The sequence below is a fragment of the Neltuma alba genome, unplaced genomic scaffold (assembly GCF_004799145.2).
Source record: "Neltuma alba isolate B1F8T4 unplaced genomic scaffold, ASM479914v2 tig00002396_pilon, whole genome shotgun sequence".
NCBI classification, from domain to species: domain Eukaryota; kingdom Viridiplantae; phylum Streptophyta; class Magnoliopsida; order Fabales; family Fabaceae; genus Neltuma; species Neltuma alba.
In genome coordinates this window covers 18,379-35,668 of record NW_021632848.1, presented here as the reverse complement: position 1 = coordinate 35,668, position 17,290 = coordinate 18,379, and the positions used below count along the sequence as shown (strand labels likewise).

Here is a 17,290-nt window from a genome sequence, read left to right as displayed (position 1 = left end):
GGGAGGCAGGGAGTAGGGACTTGGCATTCTCCCAACGGTAATTTGTCACGCGGTATGATTCTTTTCCATTTTTACAAATTTTTTTTTCCTCGTGTCTCTGGATAATTTCTTTTCTATTTTCGTTATTATGATGGAAGAAAAAATAAGAAACAACGATTAATATTAATGGTTAAGCTTTTTTGAACTTCCGGTAAAAAAGAAGAAGCTTTTTTTAAGTTTTAACTGCCTTTCTTCCTCTTGACGTTCCTTTCTTAATACATACGTCTTGGCGTGAGCCGCTGTTAAACTGAAAAAGGAAAGCACTGGGCGTGATCAGACAATTCAAGCTTCTGTTCTCTCTCTATTTCTTTCCTCGTCTCCATATTTTTTTTTTTTTTTTTGGGTTTTTCGTTTGATTCATAGTATGAATTATACAGTTAATCGCCGACCAACAGAGGAAACAGCAAAGGAACATCAGGCACGTAATGATGGAATTTGATAGAACTGGATTGAATACATGAATTTCGTAGTAACAACCAAGACTGGCACATTGCCTGGAAAAAGGTCCAGGGAGGCGGCAAAGACCAATTTGGCCCAGAAACAATACTAGGAAATGGTATGACCACCGTTGCATGGCGATTTAGTACCAACTCATGAACAGGATAAAATAAACTTCACAACGTGAGATTGTTATCGGATAAAACTTGACCAAGCATTACGCTGCTCAAGAATTTTAAAAATGTCCCATGAGGTCTTGAAAAAAAGATACCCCCATTTACTTTCTAATAGAAAGGAGCTCAAAGCTCCTGAGAGCTTCGTCACGATTGGCTCTTGAAGATGAATTGCGTGTAAAACTTGGTTGTTTCGTCTCATGCAATGCTTGAGTTCTATATGTGCTAGATGGGCGGTTGGCACCGGATGTCAGCCAGCCGGCACGGCCGTCAGTATGGTCACCAGATGAAGTCTGCCGGTTCGATGAGATCGTGGCTTTTCTTGAAGTGCTTCCATATCGAGAGGAACTGCGTCCCTTCTCTTGATCATACTGCTCAGTAAGAATGTATGACGTATAAATGTAAGTTAAAAATAACATTGATCCTTTGACAAAATGTGTAGCTTTAGCAACCGCTAATTAAAAGAGAGATGTTAAGGCTTTATTAACAATCAAATCATACGGTAAGATGAGCATTCAAACAGGCAACCGCGGATCTCGTTGAGAAAAGATGTCAACAACTACACTGCAAAGTTTTTACCCTCAAGTGACGTAATCACACAGATCTGAATTTCAGTATCATTGACACCCACCAGATATTTATGGGAGAAACATTTGAAGTGATTTTCTAGAGAAAGAATATTTACCACATCCCTGCGTGATGGTACCTCCTCGAGAATCCTATTTTTGGTGCCATCAACATGAGGACTAGGACTTGTGGGATTCCTTCGGGAAAATGCTTCCGCACCACCAGAAAACTTCTCTCGAATCTCTTTCCCAGCTGAAATAAGCAATTGGAAGACCAAGATTATGTAAGGAATTCAGAAGAAGTGAGGTACTTTTACTAATAATGTAGGCCATAAGACTACAGCTACAATTGAAGTTTAAGCCACAGTTTTTGTTGAGATTTGAAGGAAATACATGGCAAGAAATAATTTCAAAGATCCTGAACACTCGTTGTCAGACTTGTTAAGATTTAGTGGTATACCAAGTTCATAAAATTATATGACTGAAAGGGAGTAGACCTGGGATCTTTTCCGGTTTTTGTACAGATGGCCCTGCATTCATAAGTGCCTTGCCATTGCCAAGCTGATACATTGGAAAGACTTCAGTAAGTAGACTTCAATAGAAGCAAAAATCTACAAAAGCAAGGTATAAAAGCACGAACCCGCCCTCTAGAGCTGCCACCAATCTGAGGATACTTCAATATAGTCCAGTCAAAAACATAGTCAAACTGATAGCCTGCAGTAGCAAAGTCAAGGCCATTTAGCATTAAGACCATTAAAAATTTCCAACAAAAAATCCTTGCTAATATTCAGATTAGATATAAGCACACAGAACCTTCTCGAATAAACAAGTCCCGGAAAAGCCTCTTTAAATATGAATAATCTGGCTTGTCCTCAAACCGTAATGATCGGCAGTAGTGGAAGTAGGATACAAACTCAGATGGGTATGATTTGCAGAGAACCTATCCACACAAGCACATACAGTAACAATAAAGCAACATGACCATATAAAAATCTAGATTGAAAAAGTTTGAGACAAGAAATATCCAATAGAATTAGCTTAAATAAAACTGGTCCTGACGCATATGATCCATCTAGTTGTGATTGTATGAAAATTCGCAACTATTGCATAGCAGATTCTAAAGCCTGGCCTGACTGATCAGCCTCAGGTGTCATACATAATATCCCACTAAAGATCACAGCATCCAAAACTCAACTTCATATAACAATGACTAGATCTACAAGGAATATTGATTTCTCAAAAGCATCGCGACGAGTAAATTAGTAGCATACTAATCCTACTAGTCATAATACCTCTATCGGGGTTGATGATTTCTTCTCACTGATCTTATCATACTTTTGTTTTTTGTTGCCGGCCTTCAGACCTTGCCAGGGAAGACTAAAATAACAAAGAAAACCAACAGTAAGAATACCATTAGAATAATATACAGCAACCATGGGGCAAAAAAGACGGGTTTGATGAGTATCCAACCTTCCTCTTAAGAAGTACATGAGCACATAGCCAAGAGATTCCAAATCATCTCTTCTGCTTTGTTCTGCCAGAAAGATAAAATAAATCAGGTAGCTGAAACCAGGTAAGTCTAATTTTGTAACGATTCACATCTAGTTATAGGATGTCAGCATGAAAAGGAAAAAAAATGAAGCACAGGATATTTACCCACCAATTCCAAGATGAGTGTTGACACTTGCGTAGCGAGCTGTGCCAGTAAGGTTCTTGTTTTCTCTACAAATGGAAGACACCTTAATTTACATAACGCAATTTTGTAGGGAATAAGGAAAATGCTAGCAAGAAATAGAAAACTGCAAAATGCACACAGAATTTTAGAACATGGTCTTTGTCCATAACTCAAGTTTAGAATTAATCTCTCCACCTGACTACATAATAAGAACCATATCTTCAGCAAAACGCATATACTTGGAGATTTCCATGATTAAAATGGCAATCTATGCCTTTTTTTCTTTTTGGAAAAAAATAAAACCAATAAGATGGCAATACAACATTAGGTGTGCTAATTTATTGTTGCTTCCTGGACGAGAACAACATTCCTACGGAGTTTATTCTAATGAAATATATGCATGCACACAAAACTGTGCACCTGCATGACCTGAAAACAGCATGACAAAATTTACCTGTATGGTATGTGCTTATGAGTCTGAAGATCCCTGAACTTCTTTCCAAGACCATAATCAATGATGTAAACCTGCCATGACAAGTGCGTTATCGAAATAATTAAGAAGATCTAAAATTTCTACATTCACCTAAGATTTTCTTATCAGAATCTACTCATCATGTTTTTACTTTAATTATTTAATTGACAAAAAGAATGCAATTATTATTATTATTTTAAAAAAATTGAAGAGAAGAAAGCAAGGCACTGGAGAGCAAGAAATCCTCTGGTTAAATTATCCACAACACAAAAATTAAAGCCAGCAAAACACAAAAACCATCCCAATCCGTTTACATATCTGATAGAGTAACTCCCCTGTAGAAATAATTCTTCATCCACAATAAGCCGAAAAGTGAGTCTCAGCATGGGTTATTGACGTTGACTTTAGTATTGCATTGTATGCCAACTGCCAAGACCAATGGACTTGGACAAACGGATTTTTGGGAGTTAGTGAACCAAAACACAATGTTTCATTAATTTCTTGAGTTGCAAACAAATGGTTATGGACTCTACACACATTTTTAGTGAACCTGCCTGTTACTGAATCTAAATCCATATTCACAATAGGCCGCCCAAAGGATTCTTTTAGAAAGACACCAACTCATTATTGTTGCTCTAAGACAGAAGATATTATCTTTCCAAACCGAATGAACATCTGCGAGGATTTCTATGATATGAATTTTACAAACACCAAAATTTAGACTTCATAATACAGGACAAATTTGCTCATTGACAATATTCTCTTCATTGTTTCGATTCATAGACAATGTTACATATAGGATGCCCTACGATCTCCCAAAGTCAAGTCACCAGACTCAGCGAAAACACCCCAAAAAAAGAGTAAAATGACGGTGCAATGTACTACATACTAAACTCTGGATAGAAATGCATAACAATCAGCAAATTGCATCTGCAATCTCCTTAAGGTGATAAACCAAAGAAAACCCCTAAAAGAAGAACAGCAGAGCCGGGTAAACTGGACATGCCATCAGGGAGCATGACTTCTTTACCTGGTTTGCTTTGCGCCCTAGACCCATTAAAAAATTATCAGGCTTTATGTCACGGTGAAGAAATCCTCTTGAATGCATATATTCAACTCTGTTAATCTGAAAATAACAAAAATAAAAATATGAATATTTAGCACCTCTGTCTAAGACGCCTTATTCAAAATAGTTTCCAAGAAGACTTACTAATTGATCAGCAAGCATTAACACTGTCTTTAAGCTGAACTTCCGGTTGCAATAGTTGAACAGATCTTCTAAGCTTGGGCCAAGAAGGTCAATAACCATAACATTGTAGTCTCCCTCAACTCCAAACCACTTGAGGTGAGGAATCCCCGCTTCATTAAAGAACAGCCAAATTCAATTCAATCACTTAAAAGAAATTTTGTCTCTTTTATTATTTTTTCCCCCAACTTCTTTTGTTTTGTTCTGAAGGCATGACTTACATAATGAAGTATAGTTCTGGGCCAAGGGGCCCAAATCCAAATACAAAGAAAGGATCATATGTTTCATTTGTATCTTCAAAATTGCCAAATGAAACTTCGCATTAGCAAACACTTTAAGAATCCTACTTCAAAAAAAAAAAAAAAAAGCGAAAACATAAAAGGCGGCACGGACTTACTTCCTCCTTGAAGAAGCATGTATAATTTTGATTCATAATGAAGCTGTGGATGCCTGCTCTTCACAGGTTCCTGAAATTTTTTTTTTTTTTTGGGAGAGGAGGGAGCAGAAGAAATAGGTTATAAATTAGGAAAGTAGAATGTCATGAGCATACTGGAATCACTAATCACTAACTGGTGTATAAATGTCTCTTGAAAGTAACAAAAACAAGGATAACATAATTGCCCCACAACAAAAGGGATATCACATAGAAAGTGCCAATATCTATTACATATAAAGATAGGGCATCAATTATCCTAAGCACTCATTAAGTGACGACATTTTATATTGAGATTATAGATGAATACGAATTCAACAAGGTAAAAAGAAGTGATTTGATCGTGATTTATTCTAAGCAATCATTTTACGTAGCAACACTGTATAAAGATAGGGGATCAATTATCCTAAGCACTCATTAAGTGACGACATTTTATATTGAGATTATAGATGAATACGAATTCAACAAGGTAAAAAGAAGTGATTTGATCGTGATTTATTCTAAGCAATCATTTTACGTAGCAACACTGTATATTCAATTTTTAACCGTTTTAGCCCTATCAGGCACAGAATAGGGGTGCAAGCTTCAATAAAAGATAACATACCAGCTTAACAGCCACCTCCTCTCCAGTTTGGACGTTAACACCTAACATGAGAAATAAGAGAAGGAATACGTGATTATAGAAACATAACTTCACAAGAGATGCTGCCAGGGAAAACACTGCGCTTACCTAAATACAGCTCTCCAAAAGATCCACTCCCAATTTTCCTTCCTAGTTTAAACTTGCCAGCAATCACATGATCCATTATGAACAAAGACCTTCAGGCTTCAGTACGCCGCCAGGCAGCAACTGTAATCAGTTGTTCTGCTCAGATGTCATAAAGACCCACAAAAAAAAAAAAAAAAAAACACCGTCTTCCTCCCCGGACTCACCAGTTAAAAGGGCCCGACAAATCAAGTTATTCGCTTTCTTCGATAATCAACCCGAATCTAATAAAATTTCCCAATCTGGTGATCCAATTGATCGTAAAATTGTGTATGACGTAAATCCAAAGAGGAGAAAACCAAAGCGGGCCAAATTTATAGCGTCCCCAGGAATGAGGATGAAATATTTATTCAGAAGGCCAAACCAAATTCTCCAGCGACATCCATTGAGCGCAAATAAGTCAATTAACCCGGACCTCAGATAGAAGCCCTAATTTCCAGAAGACAGGAACGAGTTGACCAGATAAAATACGATGCAAACATTACCAGGAACAATTGAAAAAACCTTCACAACAGAAAATAAAAATAGTAAAAGCAGAGGAGATCGAGGAGTATGCGCTGGATGAGATATGAAGAGACAAAAGTTGTTCTACAAAACAGAAGCTGGATAATGGACGGCGGAGACTGGTGCAAATGAGAGAGAAAGATGACCAGGGAAAAATCTGTACAACGTGAAATTTATATAGTAATCGCTCTTTCCCTTTTTTTCCCTCTTTCCATCCAATAATAATAAAATTCGTAAGACCCAAAAAAATTAATAAAATTCTTTTCCCCCCCTCCATCCTTTGCGCTGATATTAATTAACAACTTAAAATTACCAAAAGTAAAACTCACAGATTTTAGTTTTGCTCAAGTAGAAGACAGAAGATGAGTTTAGTTAGCACTTGAGCCTCCCTGGGAGCCTACCAATATCAAAGCGATTCTCTTTAATCTTTATCTCTTTGCCTTTTATTCTCTTTTCTGGTTTCTCCTTTTGCTTTTGTTTCTTTCTTCTTTTTATTTCCCCCCCCCCCTCCTCTCTTCCCTTCCTTTTTTCCCCACTCTGCTCAAGTCAATTTTGTTTGCTCTCCTAGTCTTGTATTTTCGTTTCCTTATCAACTGCTTTCTTTGTATTTTATAATCAAGAAGTGCTCGATTCACGTTCCTGTCTCTTTCGATCCTCGGTCTGCTTATTCATGCATTATTTAACATTGTAGAATTTGACAATTTGGAATGCTCCATATTTTTGTTTCAATCATCTACTGTACGATATTATTGACTGATCTTAAATTTAAATTCTACCATGTTCGATCCACAATGTTATGCTCCATCTCGCTTTTTTTTCCCCCCCTACTGCATTTTCCATCACTTTCATCTCTACTGCAGATCGGCACCATCAAAGCTGTAGTGAAAGGTCCAGATTTAATATTTTATGAAAGTACAATTAAAATGTAAAAAAATTGTCAAATTTGATACTCATACATTCATCAAGGATATCAAATCATTTATTTTCCACCAAGTTGATGATAACATACGCCGATTCTAATATCAAATCGAAGTAACGCATACGCAGAAGACCTTAAAAACAGTAAAAAATTATACACAAACCTCCCAAATTTTATCCGATATGATGTTACTTTTTGATAGATAAACTTTGATGTGATGAAAATAAATTGGGACAAGAACTTACGGTTATTATTCACTTCTTCAATGAGTTTTCAACTGACCAGACTAAGACTTTATATATTAATATTTATACAATTTTAAAGTTGGCTATTTATAATTTAGAATTATAAAATATATGGGGAAAAAAAGGGTCTCGTGAGCAGTTTAGCTCAATGATGTTCCACTGCGCTCCATACCCCACGTGCTAATATAATTGGGTTAGTATTCTGAAGCGGTTTCTTTTGTATTCAGCTGAAAGCATTGTTGTAATATTCGAGTGATGAATGTAATTATAATTATAATCATATTTATAATTAATAACTATTATGAAAAAGGGGAAATGTGCACCCAACCCAAAAAAGGGAATAAAAAGGAGAGAGCGTGGGAGCGTGGAACACGCTATCAATCAAATATTTGTCCCAGCAAACCATTCATTAATATTTAATACGGCACTTCAGGTTATTAGGAGAACATAATAATGAAGCCTATGATGAAATAGACCCTAACATTTGAAATACTCATCAAAAAAAAAAAAAAATTTGAACAAATCAATTAAAATCAGACCTAATTTGCATGAATTTTTAATATTATTATTATTTTCAATTTCATTTCATATATCCTTTTTGTGAACCAGGGGGAAAAAAAAAGAGCTTGTCATTTTAATGTTACAAGACGAAGTTGTGTTGAAAAAAAAAAAAAGGATAAATGTAACGTGTTATTGTGGTTTGTGATTATTTAGTAATATAATTTAGATATCAATTATACAAAAGATAATTGTATTGGATTATATTATGCCTAATTAATAATTTATGAAACAGCCTACGAAATAGCAAAAGTGCACATGTTAAGAGCAAAATTCAGAAGCTTTTGACAAAAATTCCAAAGGTGGCCAAGCGATGCGATCGAAAGTCTTTGCAATGATACAATTCAATAAATAGATGCTAATGCTATGGGATAATGATGACCTGGACATTTGACAATCTCAAGCAAACCTTTTAATAAAGTTAAGACTTTGTCGTGAATCAGTTGAATAAGATCATCTTCTCCTCGTTTGCGAATCTTGAATTGGTCTATCTACGGCAATGCTTTGAAGCATCAAATTTTCAGATTGAGTCGTCACGAAGGATTAAAATTTAAACCTTAAAGACTATACATATTCCGCCGTATTCTCATTACGCAAACTAGCCTTGATGGCTTCAAGACGTTATACTCTTTTCACCAATAAAACAGAGACACGATACTAAAAGAATGCTTACATTTTGGATTAGGTTTACTTAATCAACCTCAAATCAATGCCCATTAATGAACAATGATGAGCAAAGCAAAATTTAAAAACCATTAAACTTGTTATTAAAAAGACAACACAGCTAGTATTTGATAACATGCATACAAAACCACAGTTAGAAAGGGGAGAGTCTCAAAATTTTCAAATGGCATGAGAATCAAAGTCTCATCCCATGTGCATGAGGTGTAATACCAGACGAATAGATCAGAAAGAAACTCGGATAGTAATCTCCTACTGGGTTTTCTTGGATTGAAGTTCGTCCTAACATGATCCCATGATAATTAGACGATACATAACGAGGGCTTTGGGTTTCAATCTAAGAAAATCTGAAAACAACGAATATTACTATTTTCATGCCGACTCGGCAAAGCAATACTCTTGTTTAGATTTGATCAACAAGTCGTACTCATCCCAAACCCTTGGATATTACACGCTGCAGGACAGAAGGTGATACAAATAATTGGCTATCACTAACATACAAATTTACAGAGTATTGTTTACAGTGTGTTTCGTACCGACATGATGCAGTAAGAGGTTTACACCTCCATAGTTGAGGTCAGTGGCTCTTAAGTAACAAGAGAGCTCGAGGCTTATCAGTTGGTACAAGAGCTAGGGCACGTAACTTCCTTCATGCCTTTGCTCAAGCTTGTAATCAAGTACCAAGTAACCATTGATGTAGCCAAAAAATAATATTGAACATTGAAAAGGTTAACGCTGTTGGCATGAGTTATGGCTCCGATGCTGTCATACTGGACATATAACAAGTTTTGCCTTGTTAGGAGGTATCTTTGTCTTTATGAGATGCCTCTAAACGGGGTGGCAAGAGGCTTAGAAAGCTCCCTTGAGCAGGTTGATTGCCTGCAGGCGCATCTGATGTTTCTGGCTCGCCCTCTGTTTCAACCCCATTTTGATCAGATGAGAAGACTTACACGTAACGAACAGAAAAGTATACAGGAGCGAGCAACCAGAGAAACCCCTTGTTTTAAAAAAAAAAAAAAAAAAGGAACTTCAAAGAGTTTTGAAAGCCTACCAAAAAGTGACTTGATAGATGGCCTCTTTGACTTGGAGGATTTCTTCTTCAATTCAGCTGCAATGCAAGAGGGAAAAATTATACCTGAACTATTTCGTGCATGTATGTGTTTGATGATACTCAATATCCACTATTGCATTAAAGGAAAATAATGTATCATAAAAGCATTTTCACATACAAGATATGGACTATAATTTCCATTCTGAATCTAGAACGATACAAAAACACACATTAGGTAGTTAAATCTATGAACTACGGTTAAGTTCACTATAGCATTTGTTCTTTAACATTAATCCTTATTTCAGTATCTGGGAAAATAATATAACTGTTCCTCTAAAGATCAAAGGTATAACTGTTCTAATATAGAGCCTTGCATCAGACATTATAAATTAATTTGCGGAGGTATTAAAAAAAGAAAAACTGGCATACCCATCCCAGGAACTTGATAGTCATTGACAATTTCAAAATTCTTGTATGTGTACCCAACAAAATTTAAGTCCTTAGACGAGAGCATCTGCAAAATCACCAATTAAACAAGATGAATGAGAGAAAAATGCATAGCCCTGGGAGATCTGCCGTAACAGATCACGAACTAGAAGATCAAACAAGAGAGAAAACCAAGAACCATATAACATGATATATTATTTAAATGAAAAGTTCACTGGCATCAGCTAATGAGAATATAACCAATAACTGCACTGGAGAAAGGCAGGTCCATTTTCAGTTTCACTGCTAATAATAGCAACTCAAACAAACTAAGTTTTTCGTTAGGAAAGGGACTTCCTAAGCACTAAGAAATGTCTCTCGAGCAGTTCCAAACAACCTTGAGGCAGCATCGACATACTTCACCATCTACATTTCATCGAGCCCAACAAATACAAAATCCTAGAAGAGCCAAACTTAAATTACTTAGGAGTTCAGGGAAAAGTGTTGTAAATTGTAAATCAAAATTTATGCAATTAGAGGGGCAACAATTAAGACATAATTCTTATATGGTCCTGAAGAAAAGTTTGCTTGCCTCAGCATTAGCCAAATGATTTCAACAGCCAGACTTTGTCTAAAATTGAAAAATAAATAACAAGTTTGCTAGCCCGTAATTTGTCTCAACAGCCAAATCACAGCAATGTAAAATCAAACGGAAGTTAATTTTCAGAACATCCAAGATGTATTGTAATTTCTATATGGAAGTAATTCAAATAGTGATGTTCAGTTTCTTTTCGTATCTCGTACTGATTGAAAAGAAACACTACGCTGCTTCATTACCGTATCAGTCAACAGAAGATTATGCAAATAATAACTGTACGGATAACTTGCAGATAAATTGCCAACAGAGAAGCATGCTCCTAAGATTACCTTTCTCCAAGGCCCAGATCTTGATGCTTGGTGATTCTGGATGTCTGACTGCAAATGCAAAGGGAAAACGAGGAATAATGGGAAAAGGCAAAAGGCATGGGATAAGCATTTATTCCAAGCAATAATCTTAAAGGCTAAAATACCTCTTCAAACTTCTCAAAATTTTGAGTATCCAATTCATCATTGACCTCAGGAATAAATGCAGCTTCCATTTGATATAGCTTATCCCATTCCACACCTCCGAAGAATGGATGAGCCTGAAATGGAATACAACTGCAAGGTAACCTCTACATCCAAACATATAATGGAACAAATACAGGATTTTAGAATAGAGCACATCATACAACACCTTTATTTCATGAGCACCGTTTGACCCTAGTCTGTGGTTGACATTACACAAAAGTTTACTAATAAGATCTTTAGCCTCTGGAGATAGCCTTGCCTCTTCTGGAAACTTCAAGTGAGATTTCCAATTAACTATCTGCATGAAACACATGTATTTCAATTAGTATCACAGAAAATGGTTTTAAAAGGGGAAAAATAGGTCAGCCTCATCAATACTGAACGTTGGTTTATATGGTTCAATTTTCTTATACAAGAGCACAAAATTGTCAAGAACTTTAGTTCAATAAGATCATTAGGACGTATCTGGTGTATTATGAATACCAAGTTATCTTTACTATGGCATCTACCAAAATATGCAAGATACTGGGGCATCTGAGATCATAATACACCAAATGCATCATTTTCATCATTTACATCCCATCCAGATATTTTAGAAAGCAAGACATTGATGAGAGCTGCAACAGAACTATAACATGGCTACTAAAATCAAAATCAAATGCAAACTGCATGAGTTATAAATATGAGTGTCTAGTGAAAACTTGTAAAACGAAAAACTAAGTAAAGATATGTTTGTATCAGTGAACAATTCTATCAGAAATATTACCTTTCTACATGTTGACATTGGATCATCTGAATAAAAAGGAGGATACCCCACCAACATTTCATACATAATAGCTCCAAGCGACCACCTGTAGATTTCAGAACAATCATTAGTGTCTTTGAATAATATATGAAACCACTAAAAGGAAAAAAACAAAGGGAAAAAGAATGTCAAGTATGAAATGCAAACGTAAAGTAAGTTGAAATATTCCAATGATCTATGGCAAGAATAAACTTGGATGCTAAGATATACATTCTAATTTCACTTGCTATGAAAATCAGAGTGCATTAAATTAAACCAAGTTAAAATATCATAAAGCTCACCAGTCACATTCCATTCCATAACCTTTCTTCAATAGAACTTCTGGAGCAATATAATCAGGTGTGCCAACAGTAGAATAAGCCTGCAACATCCACAGATTCAACCTTATAAGTAGACACACAACAAAAGTGAAAAGGAAAACATTCGTCCAGTACACATTGAGAAAAGAAACAAATCTTCTTCAGTGCTTATGGACATCCTCAGTATCAGCAGTCATGGTTTTCGTCTATTTATGTTGGAAAGAGAGGGAGGTTTTCATGTATATTTTATCAGCACATGACTTGTATATTTGACCAAGTGTGAGGAAACACCACACCAAGTATTAAAATCATCAAGTTGACACGCTATGACATGATAAATAATAAGTAGCTAACACATAATAACAGTAAACATACAAGTGTTCTCCTGTTCTTTTGCCAGTGTAGTAGTTTTTCTTGTTGTGTGCGTTTTGGAGCTGAGCGTTCATCATTCTGTGTAGATCCATTTGCATTCTGACCTACTGAAAAATCATCTTCCTGAAGCGTGCTACAATCTAATGGTTTACATAGTCCAAAATCTGAGAGTTTCAAGTGTCCGTATTTATCAAGTAACAGATTATCAGGCTTGATATCCCTGCAACATGAAATATTGAAAAGATTTATCATGCACAGTTATCTAAGGCTACTTTATTGCAAACAAATAACTGTACAAACAGCTAATTTGATTTTAGACATCGTATAGTTCAGTGTCACGTCATTTTGAAATGACATGTATAGCAGTCAAGAATCATAAGAAGATTTGTACTTTCAGTGACAGGTTTACTATATATTGGCTTCACTAGAACCTAAACCGACATACAATAGTCAAATTCTATATAGAAGAGAACAAATTGGACACTGATAGACAGCAAGCCACATACCGATGGATATAATTGTGTTTATGGATAGATTCAATAGCCAGAACTGTTTCAGCTACATAAAATCTGGCTTCATCTTCAGTCAAGGTGTCCTTTCTCATAAGAAGGGTCATCATATCCCCCCCAGGTAGATATTCCATAATAAGATACAGATACTCATCATCCTGGAAAGAACAATAAAGTTTGACTATACAATTGCTGTCAACCTCTGCAAGGAGGTTCCTTTCCGCTCTGACATGCTCTACCTGAAGAGATTTACAAAACTCAAAATGAGTATGATAACCTCATGCACTTAAATAAAATCTAGCAAGACTAATAAATGCAAACCTGGCCTCTACGAAGCATCTCTGATTTCTTTAGCTTTTTCATCGCATATACATTGGCTGTCATCTTTTCCCTGCAGACCCTGACCTACATCAAATTCAAAATTTTAGCCAGCAGTCAAACCGTTAGCAGAAAAACAAGTTCAAGAACAAAGAGACTCAGTCAAGAAGTACTGCAAGTTTTATTCCAAAATCAAATGATTATTATTTTTTTTTTTTTTTTGTGTGTTACCTCAGGAACTAAAAACTACTATATTATTAGCCGCAGATGGAAATCATTCTTTTCAAGATATTCACTTATTACAAATATCTTCCTCTATATATATACACGCACACACTCTTTAAATGTGTTTAGATCGCCATAAGCCTATAAATGAATTAAGCGTTCAAACACTATAACATATAAAAGTATTAAACTTATACATACCTCGCCAAATGCACCTTTTCCAATCATCGTTAATAACTCAAAATCATCAACACCCATCTTATGCCTCTGAAGGCGCATATATTCTGTTTCCTTCTTCTCCAAGAACTTAAGAAGGTTGTTTTGATCTTCCTCTGAGACATCAGCATCGGCCAACTTCTTTTCCAAGATAGTTCGACTGATAGAAAAACTGGCTTAGAAACTTTAAGCATGCAAGTGATTTTCAAAAGCAATTATCATAATTCACATTAACATTCATGCAGAGATAATTCTTTCATCAATTTTGACATGTAGGCCTGCTAATTGTTGACTTAAAAACAAGACTACACAAAAGAAACATCTGTTGCCAACCATGTCAGCCATGGAGATGGAATTATCAGGTGAGACACGAAGCTTTGAAATAAAGAAAAGCCTTAAAAGTGTTTGTATTGCATAGACACCAAAACAAGAATGCCACATGACACTCAGACATTTATTTTAGGTGGTTTGAACTTTGTCATTGATTAATATTTCCCCCCTCTCTGTGTTTTCTTTGGGGTGGGGGAAGAAAAGTCTAATCATTATCAGCGTTAAAAAAAAAAAAAAAAGATTCATACCGCTCCCTCCTCTCCTGAAGGTTCTTCATTTGCTCCTTGTAATGGTTCTCAATGTACTGCTTGGCGGCAGCAACCTTCTGTTTTGTGGTGCTGGAAAGAGCTTCATCATCTCCCGGTTGATTTGAATCTACTCCAGCACTATCCTCCTTTTTCTTTAACGATGACCTCATTTTATCTCGTGGTTGTAACCTTTGCAACCAGCTCCTTGCGGAATCCATTTAACTACGAGTTCAGCAGCAACCTCAATGATCCCTAACCATCTTGCTGTATAAAAGAAAGAAGCCAAAATCCCTTAAAAATTAGCTTGCATGAACTTATCGAAAAAATCTAATCGCACGAAATCTGAATCCAAAAAAGCAGCAGACACGGCGACAATTTCCAGACTAACATGAAGCCCCCCAAAAAAAAAAATTACTGCCGTTCCCAAAAAGGAGTCGTTGGAAACAAATAACCTGATTCCCCCCATTCGGAGTTGTCATATAACCCAATTGCAATGAAAGACATCTACATTTGTTAAAATTTACTTCAGAAACACGAAACAGTTTCACCAGGATACCTTAATTCCTCAGTTTAGAGCACTCCAAAATAAAAGCCATATCATATATTACGCAAGGTGGGAGGACCCAAGAATTAAATGAATCTAGAAACATTCGGGATCAAATGGAAATCGAAATATCACATCCGAGGAGACGGATTTCAGAAGTGCTGATAGTGGAAAAAGCTGAGAATTCGGATTACCGCGAAATTAATAGTCGAGTCCGTGAAACCCTAAAAAGGGGAAGAGAATTGGCAATGATACCATCAATCTCGGTGCGCACTCGCTTGGCTGGCTCCGGCACTGCGAAACTCAAATGACTTCTCCGCGGGACGCTCTTGAACTCGTATATGGGATGGCCGGCGACCCTTCCATTTTATATAGTTTCTTCATCTCTCTATTGCATCGAATATTGAAACCGGCTCTCGTTTCCCTTTTATTTGTATTTTCAATTTTATTGCTAAATTAAAAAAAAAAAAAACACACACACACACACAACGATATAAATATTTCACTTTTAATTTAAGATATAAAATTATTACTTATTTTAATTTTCAGCTTTAACGTTTAAAAATTAGTTACTTCGGATCCCGCGAGAAAACCGGCACGACGAGGTTTTCTTATGCCGCCGCTGTCCCCTGACTATAATGCTTTTTTTTTTTTTTTTAAAACCCCTGACTGTAATGTTTCCCCTCTTCAGACTCAACATTAGTTTAGATTTAATAAGCATTTTCGTAGTCATAACTTAAAGTAATACTCATCCATAACCAATAAATCTTTTTGCTGGATCGTGTATCGTATAATTGAAAATTTTTAATACTTTTTATATCGACAATATTTCACTGTCCGTCGGGGAAGCAACTAGCAAGGACTCTTTCTCTTGACAAATGACAAGGCAAAAACACTGTCTTTCCAAAGGGAGAAACAGAAATAAACTTGTCCAAAAAATTTGTGAAAACACAAAGTTCGAAACCAGAAATTTTTACAAAAAGTGTTATTATTTATAAATTATTTATTGTCAAAAACCTATTAATGTATCGAATGATTTTGTAATTTTCACAGTTTTTATCTATCATTTTTCTCCCAGGATTAATTGCGCCTTCGCAAAAATTAATTGGAGTTTTGCAGAGTAATGGTCGATCAACTGGGCTTTGCATCAGCGGTCATCACTCTGTGCTTATGTTCAACACCAAACTTCTGAAAACAAGAGCAATTAAGCTTTAAGAAGCTTTGAATTTATAATTCTGCGGAGCTTGTTGGCGTGTGTGCGCGTGTATAAAATTCTTTGGATGAAGAGATGTCCTTTTTGTCCTTTTTTTTTTTAATCATCGATTATTGAAAGATGCCAGTCAATTTCTGCGTCCGTATCAGTTTTTTTCCCATCTTTGTACGTACGATAATTCTTCAACTAATAATGCGTTTAACTGTTTATAATCACTTGCGAGAATTCTTGTACGCATTTTCTTGGCCCTTTCATTATGAAATTGGGTAAAGATGTGAATAATATGCCTCCACTAGTATAACGCATTTCATATTTATTTATATACTACCTCCGGTCCTTAATATAAGATCCCGTTTGACTTTTAGCTTGGTCCTAATTATAAGACCCCAATCTATTTTGTCTATCATATTTATACATTTTTTTCCAAGATAGTCCTTTTAATAATGATAGCTCTAACCAATATACTTAATTAGCAAGGATATTTTAGGAATGACAACACTTATTTATTACAAATAACTAACTTAACTTACTTCCTTAATCTCCTCAAATTAGTCAACTGGGTCTTATAATTAAGACCGGAGGTAGTATATATATTAATCATTCTTATCCTAAACATAGGACTTTCTTAACCAAAATTTGTAAATTAAGAAATGTAGTTAAATATAATTAACAATCTCAATGTTTTGAAAAAATCACATCCTTCCGCCAAATCCACCCTCATTCAAATGTACTGGGGAAAAATGGATGTAATGAGTATGCTCTAGTTCCTCACCAATCATCACAGGGGATATATCTGATAACAACTAATAAATACTGCATCATACCCCATAACGGATCCGATATTTATTTTGACAATGGAAAATGGTGGAGTGTTTAGGAGGAGGGAGTAGTGTTTTACTGTGATTGGCT

At 35.7% G+C, this 17,290-nt stretch overlaps 2 protein-coding genes across 5 annotated transcripts; both read right to left on the bottom strand.

Moving 5' to 3' along the window:
• Nucleotides 1–465: 465 nt before the first annotated feature.
• LOC114725278 (casein kinase 1-like protein 6) lies at nucleotides 466–6,656 on the bottom strand. 3 transcript variants are annotated; one of them, XM_028911783.1, is made up of 15 exons: nucleotides 6,642–6,656; nucleotides 5,773–5,892; nucleotides 5,647–5,687; nucleotides 5,007–5,076; nucleotides 4,574–4,722; nucleotides 4,394–4,489; nucleotides 3,346–3,416; nucleotides 2,877–2,938; nucleotides 2,687–2,750; nucleotides 2,509–2,593; nucleotides 2,030–2,156; nucleotides 1,857–1,930; nucleotides 1,714–1,777; nucleotides 1,336–1,469; nucleotides 466–1,021 (listed from the first exon to the last, which is right to left on the bottom strand). In XM_028911783.1, the coding sequence occupies exons 2-15, from the start codon at nucleotides 5,846–5,848 to the stop codon at nucleotides 755–757; spliced, it is 1,380 nt and encodes a 459-aa protein (XP_028767616.1). In that variant the 5' UTR covers nucleotides 5,849–5,892; nucleotides 6,642–6,656; the 3' UTR covers nucleotides 466–754. The 3 variants fall into 3 exon arrangements, with proteins under 3 accessions (XP_028767616.1, XP_028767610.1, XP_028767623.1); XM_028911777.1 differs by lacking the exon at nucleotides 6,642–6,656 and adding an exon at nucleotides 5,976–6,453; XM_028911790.1 differs by lacking the exon at nucleotides 6,642–6,656 and adding an exon at nucleotides 5,976–6,453 and having other exon boundaries at nucleotides 5,773–5,868.
• A 2,280-nt stretch (nucleotides 6,657–8,936) lies between these two features.
• LOC114725297 (serine/threonine-protein kinase 38) lies at nucleotides 8,937–15,476 on the bottom strand. Of its 2 annotated transcripts, none has more exons than XM_028911806.1 (14): nucleotides 15,424–15,476; nucleotides 14,625–14,888; nucleotides 14,032–14,206; nucleotides 13,609–13,692; nucleotides 13,285–13,526; nucleotides 12,782–12,998; nucleotides 12,389–12,468; nucleotides 12,069–12,153; nucleotides 11,469–11,600; nucleotides 11,263–11,376; nucleotides 11,120–11,167; nucleotides 10,196–10,280; nucleotides 9,767–9,823; nucleotides 8,937–9,627 (listed from the first exon to the last, which is right to left on the bottom strand). In XM_028911806.1, the coding sequence occupies exons 2-14, from the start codon at nucleotides 14,840–14,842 to the stop codon at nucleotides 9,512–9,514; spliced, it is 1,653 nt and encodes a 550-aa protein (XP_028767639.1). In that variant the 5' UTR covers nucleotides 14,843–14,888; nucleotides 15,424–15,476; the 3' UTR covers nucleotides 8,937–9,511. The 2 variants fall into 2 exon arrangements, with proteins under 2 accessions (XP_028767639.1, XP_028767634.1); XM_028911801.1 differs by having other exon boundaries at nucleotides 15,363–15,442.
• Nucleotides 15,477–17,290: the final 1,814 nt, after the last annotated feature.

Bases quoted from the DNA above. Each gene is read 5' to 3' on its own strand.
- LOC114725278 (XM_028911783.1), bottom strand. From the start codon at position 5,848: ATGGATCATGTGATTGCTGGCAAGTTTAAACTAGGAAGGAAAATTGGG. The intron at 2,594-2,686 runs GTTGGATACTCA...TTGTTATTTTAG, and splicing joins ATGTACTTCTTAAGAGGAAG to TCTTCCCTGGCAAGGTCTGA. The intron at 1,931-2,029 runs GTTCTGTGTGCT...TTGCTACTGCAG, and splicing joins GGACTTGTTTATTCGAGAAG to GCTATCAGTTTGACTATGTT.
- LOC114725297 (XM_028911806.1), bottom strand. From the start codon at position 14,842: ATGGATTCCGCAAGGAGCTGGTTGCAAAGGTTACAACCACGAGATAAA. The intron at 14,207-14,624 runs GTATGAATCTTT...TTTTTCTATCAG, and splicing joins CTTCAGGAGAGGAGGGAGCG to TCGAACTATCTTGGAAAAGA. The intron at 11,377-11,468 runs GTGTTGTATGAT...ATTCCATTTCAG, and splicing joins ACGGTGCTCATGAAATAAAG to GCTCATCCATTCTTCGGAGG.